General features: G+C 39.3%; 1 protein-coding gene and 1 long non-coding RNA gene across 3 annotated transcripts; both read right to left on the bottom strand.

Moving 5' to 3' along the window:
* Positions 1-838: 838 nt before the first annotated feature.
* On the bottom strand, positions 839-9,638 carry LOC126901451 (uncharacterized). The gene is given in 13 exon segments (XM_050677890.1): positions 839-1,440; positions 1,443-2,112; positions 2,202-2,627; positions 3,566-4,187; positions 4,268-5,677; positions 5,742-5,933; positions 6,689-7,158; positions 8,032-8,085; positions 8,172-8,234; positions 8,313-8,411; positions 8,684-8,707; positions 8,771-8,945; positions 9,017-9,638. Coding segments are annotated over 13 exon segments (4,752 nt in total). The 5' UTR covers positions 9,076-9,638; the 3' UTR covers positions 839-952.
* A 1,804-nt stretch (positions 9,639-11,442) lies between these two features.
* LOC126901466 (uncharacterized) lies at positions 11,443-13,865 on the bottom strand. 2 transcript variants are annotated; one of them, XR_007703046.1, is made up of 7 exons: positions 13,530-13,865; positions 13,307-13,406; positions 12,781-12,883; positions 12,305-12,395; positions 12,144-12,219; positions 11,811-11,925; positions 11,443-11,740 (listed from the first exon to the last, which is right to left on the bottom strand). It is a non-coding gene; the product is annotated as an uncharacterized LOC126901466 (long non-coding RNA). The 2 variants fall into 2 exon arrangements; XR_007703045.1 differs by having other exon boundaries at positions 12,810-12,883; positions 13,530-13,862.
* Between the last annotated feature and the right edge of the window lie 417 nt (positions 13,866-14,282).

Below are 14,282 nucleotides of genomic sequence, written 5' to 3'. Positions count from 1 at the left end.
TATTGAGATGAGAAAGTTAAAATAAAGGCAAATATTTAATATATTAAACCGTTAATACAGAACAGGCAAAAAGAAAAATTATTTGTTCAAATGTTTGTCTTAAAAAATGTTATATTACATTTGAACTCTTTAAGTGAAAATATATATAATAGATAATGTATGCGTATGTTAAACAATACAAAAATATGTATCACAAATGGTCGATAATAATTTCTAATGAAGCGTAGAAAGTAAGTTGCCGTGTATGATAATTTCCAGGAATTTCATGTCGGTCCCGCATAAGTTGATATTACTTTGTCGAAACGTTCTTTGTGGTACCAACGTCCTCCGAGTTATTTGTGTTAATTCGTTTGAGTTCTGGAAAAGAAATCGAACAAATAAATGTATTATAATATGCAAATAAATTTTAATTATAACGCATGACATTAGTTACGAATCCGTACGGCAAGCAAAAAGAGACTGTCATATCGACTTGTAATGCAAATATTTAAAAAATGTATATTACTGTTATTGTAATATTTTATTTAATGCCGCGAACGTTTAACGGATTTGCATTCAGAGAGAACCACGTGAAGGTTGTCATACAATCTCTCCGCACGAAACGGAAATTTCCCCGCCCGTACACGTGCCATTCGGGGTTCGAATGGCAAATGCACAGCACGGGAAAATAGCCGTTTCGAGGGACACACGGGTACACAGGCAGAATATTCGCATAAACGCCATAGTCGAGACCCGTCGCTGCCGACATAGCTAAGTGTCAGCAGCAATCGAGCTTCTTGCCCGGACTACGGTAGGTAGTCCGTTCAACAAACCCGATTCACCGCTGTCCAACGCGGACGATCTGGTCACTGAAGGACGGCGATCGCAAGTTTGAGCCAACGGGGACACAGGCATAAATGCCACAGTCAAGACCCGTCGCGGCCGACACGCAAAGTGCCGCCATAGTTTTCGTTTATTCCAATACTTCCCTGTACACGACGTTTTTCACAACGCACGGCCCGTCCACGGCCGACAAAGTGTACACCCTGATGGAATTCTGGTTGCGCACCCTCGAAAACGCCACGTACAGCTGTCCGTGGGCGAACGGCTGTACCGTCAACGACAGGCCGACACGATCGAACGTCTGGCCCTGCGACTTGTTGACTGTCATGGCGTAGCAGAGCCTCACGGGGAACTGGTAACGACACATGCGACACGGAATGTCGCCGTCCCCGGACGTCCTCGTCTGAACGATCGGAACGACTATCTCCTCGGCGTCGAGATCTGTCAACAGTTTAGCTTTAAAATTATGTTGCCTGAGCTCAGTAATTACCAGTCTGGTGCCGTTGCACAGCCGTCTGGCCGTGTCCAGGTTCTTCAGCAACATGACGATCGCGCCCACCTTCAGAGTCAACCTGTACGGCGGCAAGTTGTCCGCTTCCAGAGTGTTGAGAAACTCTACGGGAAATTGGCCGCTTCGTCGTCGTCGTCGGCCACGACGGTGTCGGTGGCTGTGTACACCCTCTGCGATCCCGTGACTCGACTGCGGAGCACCTGATCGTTGATGTTCTTGCACTCGTCGTTTGTAACACACAAAACAATATGTTTAGCGTAATCGCGGACGTTGTCCAACGACATCGCCCGCGGATAAACAAAGTCTAAAAGAGATGCAAAAGATTCGCTTACCGCACCGGCCGGAATGGTCACGTATTCCAGTCCGTTGTTGAGCGAGCCCGCACCGAGCTGCAACAGCCAATCGGCGAAAGGTCGGTCGCCGTCGGCGCGCATGTTGCGCTCAAGCGAGTATTTTTCCATCGAGACCCAATAAACACCGTGCCGTATGGTGGCCGAAACGATTTGGGCCCGCGAACCGCGCTTCACGATGGGCAACGTCTGTCTGAAGTCGCCGGCGAACAGCACGGGTTTGCCGCCGAAAGGCGTGTCCGGCACGTTCATGACGTCCCTGAGCAACCTGTCGGCGACCCGCAGCTGCGACGTGGGCGACATGGATGCCTCGTCCCAAACGATCAGTGAGGCGGCGCGCAGAGTCTGCGCTTTCCTCGATTGCATTGCAAGATACGACGGGTCTTCTTGATCGTGCGGCGCCACTCTCACGCCGAACGTAGAGTGGACCTGTGAACAGAGTAAACGCACGTAGTCGGTTTCGAACACAATAAACGCAAACCATGTGACGGTCACGCGATAATGTGTAGAACACTCACGGTCTGTCCTCCCTGGATCAACGACGCGGCTATTCCAATATAAGCCACGGAAATCACGGTCCCTCCGCGGCTCCGGATAGACGAAATCAAACAGTTGTACAGGAAGGTCTTGCCGCAACCTCCGGCTCCGGAAACGTAGAACAACTTGGGTAATGAACGCCTGGTGTCGCCGACCGCCCACATGACGCGGTCGTATATCGTCCGCTGTTGTTCGTTCAGTAGACCGACCAACTCGACGACGTCTGCCGCCGTCGCGTTGTCGGCCGGCTCGTCCGGTACTAACAGAGCTCGATTCGGCTCGGGTAAACCGTAACCAGTGAGCGTCTTGTTTGAAGCGGCCAGGTGACGTTCCACGGCAGCCAAACACATGGCTTCGGATCTGTCGCGGTCTGCGTGTCGTCTGAAGTAATCTTCCATCAGATTATCCTGTAAATACAACGAACGATGAATAATTAACTCTATCGCACTTTCCGTTATTACGTGAGCTATATAAAAACAAAAAAAAAAAAACATAAAGGAAACATAAAGGAAACAAAACCGTCCCGAGTGCTTTGAATGAATATTGTCAATTATTTATTGTCGTCTAATATAAAATAAACGAAATATTTATTATAAATAATCAATTTAATAATAAATTAATTATACATATTACACACTATAGTGATTTGTATTGAGTTCATTCATACTCTGTGTATTACCACGACGTGTATTTACTTTAATAAACATTTTATGAATTTATATTTGGGGCTCGAACACTATTGAAGAAACATCAACTGTATCAATGAAAAGATATTCGTAATGAACACGTAAATTAATGTTACGAATAATATCGAATTGAAGTTGGAAATTTTAATTTTCCAGTCAATGGTATATTGCATGAAAAGTCGCGGTGTTGCAATAGCGTTGAATCTACTTATTTTCGCTGTTGTAGAAAAACGCTAAGAACACGACTCGTTACTATCGCGCATTAGATAAACGTTTAGTTTAAAATCCGATGAAGTTCGTTCGGTGGCGTACCGCCCTATTCATTTACTTATAATTATTGTTATTATTATTATCATTATATATGATTGATATTAATATGATAATTATCGTTATTAGTAAGAATAATAATAAGAACAATAATAATTATCATTATCGTTGGAAATTGTTTTATCCGTCAAAAATGGAATTTATAATACTTAACCGTGTAGGTATTTGTAAAAAATTGACTCGCACTAAAAGAACACTATCGCAATGCAAATTTAAAAAAAAGAAGTCGGACTACCATTCCACGGTCCTATAAATTGTCGACGGATAATCGTAATAGTTCCCCGTACTTAATGAATGATTTATACATTTGTAAAGTCGAGATGTCGTCATACCTTAAACTCGTCGTACAGTGTCGGCGGGTCGTTGGGCGAGCAATGCAAGAGTATCGTGACGAACAAACATCTCAACTGATGCGGCGTGTCGTGAAAGGAAGCTTCTCGTAAACACGCCCTCCACGTGTGATCGTCTCGCAAAATGCCCAGAGCCGTCGCGGCTTCGGCGTAAGTGTGGTACACCGTACCGTCAACCGTTCTCAGGTCCTCGAAACCGGCCGGTCCCCTGCGGTACAGCAACAACGTCCTCAAGTAAAAACGTTCTCTGTCGCAAGGACTGACCGCATACATTCTCGCGATGGTTGGATATGTCTGGGCTCGTTGGCGTAAACGCCATGACTTTTCCCTGCTATCCCACACGTAATAATTGGGTATTTCGTGATACAGGTACCGCCTGGCGTTGGCGTCGTTCCTGTTCAGTTGAAAGAATTCCGTGAGCATCGTGCGCACCCCGGCGCCGAAGAGCACCGCGGGCGGCACCTCACCCCGTCGGAAATAAACCGGTTCCCGGCCCTGAAGGTGAACCGGTAGTTTTACTACGGTGTGGCTCTGCTTTTGAATTTCAAACTTGGCCAAACGCCAAAACGCTTCTGGCGGACTCACGTATCTCGTGTTCAAATAGCTGAAAAATAAAACGAAACCAATTAAATTGTTTAAACGGACTTAAATGTGATTCGCGAGTTCATGTTTTTGTTATTATACCTCTGTATTTCGTTGTTGTTGAACACCGCGAACGTGGCGGCGTCGTGGCCCTTGTACACGTACTTGTACAGATACATTACGCTCTTCACCGAAGAGCACACCTCCACATTGATGTGGGCGTTGTATTTGGCCGTCAGATAAGGATTGTAAGGCACCACCCACTGACTGTCCAGGGTGGCCCGACGTACTTCGACGGTACGACCGTTGCCGGGTCGCCTGTACTCGGGGTAACCGCCGTCAGCGCGGTAAATCGTTTCCTCGCAATACGGTTTGGGGTATTGCTTGGTACAAACGTTTCTCTCTTGATCCCAACACGGCGACGTTCTGAAAAACATACCGCACGGACCGTGCAACATGTGGGCCTTAACCAAATGGTGCAGCACCGGCTGTGTAACGGGATCCGGTATGTCCGCTCGCACGATTCGGTCTACTTCTTCGGCCGAACGTATTTTAAACCGCTCTTCGAGAATGAGCAGTATGTGCGCATGCGGTAGACCGCGCTTCTGAAACTCGACCGTGTAGACGTAAGCCTCTACGCGGCCGAAAATATTCTTGCGCGTCAGATCGTCCATCAGCGCTTTGAGTTTGGCGTGAAACACGCGCGAAACCAAATCGGCCCTGTCGATGTACGTCAACTTGTCCGACAGGTTGTCGGCGATCTCTTTCCACTTCGGGTTGCAAGTGAAAGTGATGAACAGATCGGGCTTGCCGTATATCCGCACCAAGGCCATAGCGTCGTGATAACGTTTTTTCATGAACCTCACGCTGGCCGTGTGCGAAGCGGGTAGAATTACGCGGGACCCGACGTCGTTGTCCCTGGTCACGTCGTGTTGCCCGTTGATGTGATCCATCAGACCTTGGTAGGCCTCCACGAAAAAGTCCGACTGGTGCGCCTCGTAGTATTCAAACCGCTCCGATTCCATGCGCACGTAGTAATCGCACAGGAGCTGTTGAAACAGAAAACCACCGGCGTGTAACGGGCTGAACTCGCTATGATCGACATCGTTGTTGCCCCCGTAACGGACGGCCAGACGATAACACATGAACTCTCTGATGGACACGCGTTGCCTGTTGGTCGTTCTCCGCGCGCCCGTCTGTCCCATGTGTGGGTTCCATCCCCTTTCGCCGTTCGAAAAGAACAACGGGTATACCATGGGATCGATGTGTGGCGATCTCGTCGACAGCGTGCGCATCACGGGTCCGGCCGTCGCGCGGTCGTAAACCGCGAAATCCACTTGCGCCGGCGGCAAGCCGTTCTCGCCGGTGAACACCGCTGCAACTTCGTTGACCCGCGAGGCATTGTAGCGCCTCGGGTCGCTGTTGCGGTCTTCGATGAAGAACATGGTCACTCTTCGCGGTGCTTCTTCCGGCGGTCGTCGGGTCTCGTCGACCCACACCTCGTTCATATTCCTGAAAGAGACGAAAGATAATGATAATATATATAAAAATGAGACAACGGTCGTCGTGGCGTTACCTGAACGCTTCAGCGTACGGGTTGATGGCCCTCAACATTTCGTCGAGTTGCCGTAACACGCTCTCCAACAGATTGGCTCGGCTGCGATTGGCTTCAATCCGCGCCGCGGTAGCCTCCGTCGAGCTGATGAAGTACAACTGACAGTAGCGAGGCGTTGCCCCCCTCCTGTTGGGTATCGCCGCTCGGCTCATCCTGTGGTCAGTGAAAGTGTAAATAATGGGTAAAGTGTTTTAAAGTAAATAATTTGTCGGCAGGGTAATAAAAAAAAAAAATTACTTTAGGTAATTAATATATCTTAATTGTTATTATAATTTATTCGAGTGTTCCACAAACGTTAAAGTGGTGTGCTGACAATTTGTTTGATTAACGTCATATATCGTAGAAAAAAAGTAACGTATTGTTTTTATCGAAGTGTTATATATACTGTTCATACGCGTATACCACAATGTAGAAATGAGTTTTTCGCGAAAATACTGCTGAATAAATGTATATTAGTTGATGTAAACAGCCGTAAGAATCGATTGATTTGAATTGAAGTGGAATCGTTAGTAATAACGGTAAAAATTAAATTCTCTTTGATTAGATTTAATTCGACGGTTGTAGTCGTTTGAAACGAATAGTAATTTCGAAATATTTATCTGATCTGATATTGATAAACAATGAATATTAAATTTAAATAAGCTTACATATTAGTTTCCTAAGTGTTTACAAATGAAATACGAAAAATATTTTAAAACTAAAGTCGATGTAAAACTTGTAAACAATTTGTCAAGTGCACATACGATAAACGTTATGGAGTCTGGTTACTTCGTCAATGTGTATTTTATAAATTTATCGGAACAACTAATAAAACGGTGCGGTGTAATTGTAATGTATTACATAATAATAACTACCCAATAATAATATTGCCGATAAATTAGTCGAGGAACAAATGTCGCGTCCATTACCTGTGGTACATCTGCCCGTGCGCGGTAAACACACCGCCGGGCAAACGGCCCGGCTGAGCCTCGGCCGCTCTATCGGCTGGCGCGTCGTTCACTATGAACGAAGCGAACGCCAGCGCGCTGTTGTAAGGACGAATTTCCGCTCTAAAGGATCGCGATTGTGCCGAATCGCCGAGCATCAGGTCCTTCAACTGATCTGGAACAGGCAATAATACTTGGTCGTCCGCGAGGGCGACCAAACCATTAGAACAACACAAAGAAAAATAAAATCTCGCATTGTTACTAATACTTAACCTTTCCACGGCGAAATGCCGTGCGTTGCAGTGCGCACAAACGTAATTCATTGAGCCAATGCAATTCTCTTCCGGTAAAACGTCTCGCACGTGAGCTGTGAGTTCGACCGGTTGCACGGGTATCACTTCGACAACACCACCGGCTTGCTCTCGTTCCGGATTAACACCCTGTCGATCGTCCTGTGCACGTGAAATTGGATTTATAAAGCAGAGAATGTATATACAATAAATATGTAAAATGCATTGTTATAAATATTAAATTTGAAAAATATCACACGGAGTTAAATTGCTAAAATCTATTAAATAGTAACGGAATAATATATTCAATTATTATATAGTAATAACAATGAGTATAACAATAATAATTATGAACAACAATTTATATGTTAAGTGATATTTCTGACATTTTGATTTTTATTTATTTAATGTTGAATTAATATTTGAAACATTTGTTTAACCTTAAACAACATAAATCGTTTTCTGAGTAGTGTTGTATAGTAGCTTAGTGTACAGGCAAAGGTTATAAAACTTGTGTCGTCTAAATATAAATGAATAAATGATTATAATAATTAATGGTACTTAATGTCTGAGTGAACTTCGAGAAATATTACGCAAAGCAATTTGTTATGATCAATAAAATTATAATTGTCATTTATGTTCCATTTGAATAGTGTCGAACGAATGAGTACGTGTGTATATATATATATATATTGCAATGAATAACACAAAGAAATAACTAATTTTAATAATTTGTAATAGTAGTTTCACATGGAATTTAAAAATGTACAAACATTGAAAAACAAATTAAATAAATACTAAATAAGTAGAAGATACGCCGTTCCACACTAAATAGGCAACACAACAGTCGCGACGACCTACGGTACTGTCGCTAAATGAATGTTTGTAATTATTGTAAACAAAAAAAAGATAAAAAGATGTACTCCGTATTATAATATAATGAACGCCATGCTGTACAACAGATTCAATTTTATTTAAGCCAAATGCTATATTTAATATACTATTTATTGTAATGTTCGAAATAACTAAACTCACTTCGGACGGAGCGACGTCGAGGGCTGGTTCGTTTGGAACTCCGACGACGGCAAGCTACACAATGAGAGGAAAAAAAATAATAATTAATTAAAAGTTTATAATTCCATCGTATTTAAAAGCGATTTAATAAATTTACTGACGTCGTCCAATCCGACGTCGACATATTCGGGCGACGGTTCGACAGGTACTTCTACCACTTCAACCTACAGAATTGTTTGCGTACATAAAAATACAATAATATACAGTAAATTCATTATTATTATTATGCGTATAATGTTAACCAAATCGTTTTCACTGGCACCAACACCGCCAGCGACGACATTTCCTCCGGACGGTCCAGCATCTCCGACATCGTCGTCCATCAAGTAAACAATTTGAACCTATACGGTGCCGTTGTTTATTGTTACGGTTCGGGATGACGCGGGTACGGAACCTGACAGATTTTATACGCGATGTTTTTCGCAATAAAAAAAAAAAAATCAGACTATTGACGACGGCACGGGTAAATGGAAATGGAAAGGGGTTTTAGAGCGATGTGTATAGGAATTATACAACGACTGTATACGGGCCGTATGAAATATGAATAAAAGAACTGTCAGATTCCGTAACCGTACTACGATTGTCAATCAGATATATTATACAACTTTATTACATCGGGTTGCTCCGTGACATTGACCTTGATAGGAAAAACAAAATCAAAACGAATAAAGATAAAGACAATTAACGAACAGTTACTTACAGACGGTACGGCGTCCCGGATAAGCACCCTACGCACGACACTATTGCCGTAGTCGCTTGCCAGGAAATGCCGGGAGCACAAAACCGCATTGCGGACGTTTACATCCAGCGGATCGCGACCGCAAGTCGCGACAAACAACAGCCACAAATTGGCCCTTTGGGCATCTCTCGGAAACCTACGAATGCAAAATATCCATCAGTGAGAAGGAAACACGTCAAGTCGAGAACAATTAATTAATATACAGACTTGTGTAAAGTGACACCGTCAGCTACGATAGCGCGGCACAAAACACACGCGTGTACCATTATTTAAAAATTTAATTTAATAAATGCTATTATTACAAATAAACTTATAACAAATAAAAAATAGAGTTAAAACAATGTGAATTTTCAATTATGATCAACGGATTGAGGTGATAACGTAACGCGAGCGCATTGATGCGAATAATAACGGTTAAACGACCGAAACCGGGTCGTGGTGCGAGACACGGATATTAAAAAGTCACACAGTTCAAAGTCCAACTTACGCGTGTGACGAAATACACCAGCGGCCGTTTTGCCACGAATTTTGTAAAAAAAAAAAAAATGATTTGCATTGGTTAGGTATGCGCGTTTTAGGAAAAAAAAAAATGAAACAGATTTCTGTAAAATCGAACGTGGACCCTGGGGAGTGTCTTAGGGTCCGGAAGTACAGCAAAATAAGTAAATAGCGCTTTTTAATCGCGCCACAAAAAAGTCAACAAAAATCGGCAGCAGAGTCTCTTTGAAATTGGTTCAAATACTGACGACTCTCGGAGATTATAAAGCAACAAAGTCCAAAGTCCGATTTGGGAGTGGCACAGAATTCCCCTGTGATTGTAAAAATCATCATTGTAAAAAGTGTTCATCATCATGAAACATATATATATACGGCCTGTCATTAATAACTATAACTATTATTATTCGTCGGAGCATCCTAACGGGAGGCGTCAAAATTCTAAACGTGAGTATGCTATTCTAATATGCATGAGTAATTTTAGAAATAACATAGAAATAAAATTTGAAATTTCGCAGGGTGTTTTATATGTAAAAGTAAGAAACATGTAAGAAAAAATTGCCCAAGTAATAATAAACAAACATCCATTTTCCATTCACGTCTTTGACAATTTTTATTTTATTTTAGAACGGTATAAAAAAAAAAAGAACGTTGGCAAACACCAAAACACCAAAACACCAAAAGTCGGAGAAGCAATACGCCCAACCACCCCCAGCCGAAGTTGAAATGACGGAAGGTTTGTGATGCATAGATATAACACAGTTAGAGGTAGAACTGTTTCGATATTGTTTTTTTTTTTTTGTAATTTCTAATAAACTAAGCGTTGCTTTTTCAAATTGTGAGTGAGCAGTTCTGCCTCTAACACCAATCCAATAAATTCGTAATGTTACAATGTACAATTTTTTTGTTTCAGAATGCAACAACAGTACTTAAAAATTAAAAGTTATTTGGAATAAATAAAAATGTAACATAAAAAAAAAATAGTTATNTTGGAATAAATAAAAATGTAACATAAAAAAAAAATAGTTATTTATTTGTTCCCATGTCAAACATATAAGCGCATAATTACGCCGAAAAACGTTACAAAATTGTTAATTCTCTCTTTAGTCGATACGGATTAGTAAGTGAATGTTCGTGTATGATAATATAATATTGGAGAGTGCATAGAGTTAAAAACCTGTTTCAACGATATTTTTAAAAAAACGTTCATTTATATAACAAATGATAAAAAAATATTGCATTCTTAGAACAATATAGTAAGATAGTATAGTAAAACTTATTTATAAGTATTTAATAAAATGTGTAGGTTTTATATGACAACGGTATTTTCTTTAGAAAAACCAAACATTTGGATTAACAAAAAATATAAAAGTCAACCATGTCATAAAGACAACACATCAAATAATGCAATTATTGTGAGTTATTATTTAACTTGAAAAATATTTTTAAATAATAAACATCATATTTTAAGATTTTTTCCTTATAAAAGATTATTACGCTAAAAATTGTCCAAGAAAAATATAAAAAAAATTTAGGCTATACACAAATTGTCTGGTACCAGAGCTAAATAAACAGCTTTTACTTAATTATTCATTGATACACAATATTCATTTTAATGTATGTGATTTTACAGGGCCCGTTTAATTTTAATTTTATGACATCTGAAAACTAATTTAAAGATTTACATATGATGTTCCTTTAATTATTTACTAATTGTGTATAAAATAAATGACTAACTTAAAAAATGTTTTTATATAATAACAATTGAACTATTAAAATTAAACTACAATCGATGTGTTTTCCGTACGAAAAAAAAAAAGAAGCAAGTTTATTTGTCTCACTACTCAACTACTTTGTTATTAAAATTATAATAATTTGAAAGTAAGACTTTGTATGTTAATATAACAAACTCAATGTAAATGAAATTATTAAATCCATATCAAAACGATAAATAGAGAAACATCCTAAGATTTCAAATCGCTAATCCATAATGTGTGTTATACATACAAAAAATATTGGAGTATTTAATACACTGTCATGATTTTAAAAACATCTTAGTTTTGTACGATAATGGTATTTTTTTTTTAAGATACCATTAGCTCGAATTTACAAAAAATATTATAAAATTGATTCCATAATTTATTATGTGTTGTTCAGTTTATTGTGTAAACTGAATAGTATTTTAAATTATAAACTTGAAGGTTTCCACATAAGAACAATGAGTATATTACAAAAATTCTATATAACTTTCCACGTGGGGAATAACAAAAAACAAAATATTATTCGAAACTAATGTTAAAGTACGATTTATGGAAAATTCTGCAGTCGTTTTGAATGAACCCGGAGAGCAAACAACACTGTTCTTCACTTTGTGTCCGGCAGCAAAACGTCACCAAGAATAGAACAAAGACAATGGCCGTCAATATAAAATGCAATCTAAAAATAAAGAATGGAGTCATCAGAAAACAAAACTCCAAGAGGTTCAATAAAAAAACTCATACTGTACCTTTTTTGGTGAAGAGAAGACACCGCTTAAACAAAAATTAAGCACAGCATGGCCGTTCAACACGCCAAAGGTACAACAGTAGCAAAAATGTTTTGCGTTCCAAGTCGAGCACAGTCTGAAATTAACAAATCATAAAAATATTAATTAATACAGTCGTTGATGATGATATTGTACAACCGTCGAAAAATAAATATTTAATTGATGCGTGCAATTGCAATACACTTGTTGATTACACATTTTAATAAATAATCACGATAGAACTACAAAGATGTCCATGAGTGTGAATATATAAAAATTAAATATTAAAATTTTAAACAAACAAAAACTAATTACTTGCGTTATAAATTCATTAGAACTGGCACACTTGGCCAATGGTCTGAACTGTTATTCAAACGCAGTCTTCCAGGCTCTGTCCAAAAATTACAGACCACATTAATAAATAATGTCATGACAATTAATACAATACGCAAAATATAATACTATATCATAATTACATTTGCTATAAATCAATTGTCCATCATGTTCAAGAATGTAAATAAACATGTACTCTTGACCATTATTCAAAAGCATTCATCCAGACACAGTCTGAAAATTACAAAAACAAATTAATCAATACTGCCTTTACCAAAATAATAAAAATAATAATAATATATCTACGGTATTATTATTACAACTGCATTGAAATTGTCAATAACACGTTTCAATAAGAAATAATCATAAAAGGAATCACAAATATAAATGTAGTACACGCAAAAAAAAAAAAAATATATATATGTGTAAATATATATATATATATATAGATAGATAGATAGATAGAGAGAGAGAGAGAGAGAAAGACATTTTATACTGATGTAGTACATATTGCACCAAAAAATGAAAGACAAATCAAAATAATGATTAATATATGCAAAGTAAATCGGTTAAAATGTATAAAAATGAACTCTATTTTAAGAAAAGTCAATAGCAATACATTTCTTTTAACAAATGAAAATAAATTACCCGTGCAATAAATCCAATAGTGATGACAGCCAACAATCTACAGCTCAGTTATCCTGGCACAGCAGTGTAGCAGTCTGAAAATTACAAAAACAAATTAAATTAATACTGCCGTTTCCCTAATAATATATTAACAATTTAAAAATTATCATAATTCAAAAATAATCATAAAGGGAGCAACAAATACACGCAGACAANACAAAAGGGGGCAACAAATACACGCAGACAAAAAATTACAAATATAAAGATTGCAAAATTGAAATAATTTACAATACGCGTTAATAATTACAGTCGTTAAAAATAAGTATTTAATAATTATGGCAACTGCTGTACAACAATAGTCAATTACACATTTTAATAGATACTCGAGAACACCACAAAGACGTTCATGAGTAAACGCGATAACAAAAACGAAAGTATTCAATACACATTGCAGTCGCCAAGGAATAGATAAAATATCGACAGACAGCTTTATTTAACAAATAAAAATAAAGAATTACCCGTGTAATAAATCCGTTGTCGATCAGAGCCCCGGCACTTCAGGTCCAACAGGCCGAGCCGTTATCGAAGCATACCACGTCAGGACGCAACAAACGCCGTCTAAAAGTTGTAAAATCAAATAAATTAATACTGCCATTACAACGATTTTGAAATTATATCGATTACAATCGTTGTAAAAACGTCAGCGCACAGGTTTTTTTTTAACGAACAGAAATGCGTTACCCGTTTAATAAATCCGTTGTAGATTGTTAACAGCACTATTGATTAAGCCAGCACTCTCGGCCAACGGGTCGAACCATTATCGAAGCAGTCTTCCGGGCACACGACAAACGCCATCTAAAAATTACAAAATCAAATCAAATAAGACCGTCACAATATCGACAATTAATAATATAATCGCCGTAGTAGTAGAAAATTTACGAAATCACATTAATTAAAGAATACATATAATTAGTAGTCAGTACTACTAATGATAATAATAATAACGAAATAATGAGAAATAAACGACGTAGAAACGGTCGCCGACGATGACGACGGACAAAACGGCGGCGCGGTGATAACGAACACGTTTGGGGCGTCGGACGCGGTGATAACAACGAAAAGGCGGGAACGCGATCGGCCGAGTGGGAGGCGCGCTCCCCTATTTCGCGTCGTTTTCCGTTCCACGGAATCGCGAAAATCGCGAATAAAAAAAAACGGAGACGACGAAAAATTCGCGCGCCGCCAGGAAAAGACGCGGGACCGGAAGGGCCGTCGAACGGTACCAAAAATGCGGCGAAAAGAGAAAAACGGGAATTTTAACGGGCGAAAAACCGTAAAATTGTTCCAGAGGTTGCTTACGTGAGGGGCTTAGTAAAATAGGATATAGAGGGATAGTAATATACTAATATTAACGAGATGTTTTTCTAAGCATCTGGTGGTAGGCAATGATAAAATACTATGTAAAAAATAAAAATGCAGACGACTATGAACGTT

This window comes from Daktulosphaira vitifoliae, unplaced genomic scaffold, assembly GCF_025091365.1.
Source record: "Daktulosphaira vitifoliae isolate Bord-2020 unplaced genomic scaffold, ASM2509136v1 Scaffold_3, whole genome shotgun sequence".
Classification (NCBI taxonomy): domain Eukaryota; kingdom Metazoa; phylum Arthropoda; class Insecta; order Hemiptera; family Phylloxeridae; genus Daktulosphaira; species Daktulosphaira vitifoliae.
This window is presented reverse-complemented; position numbering and strand designations above follow the sequence as displayed.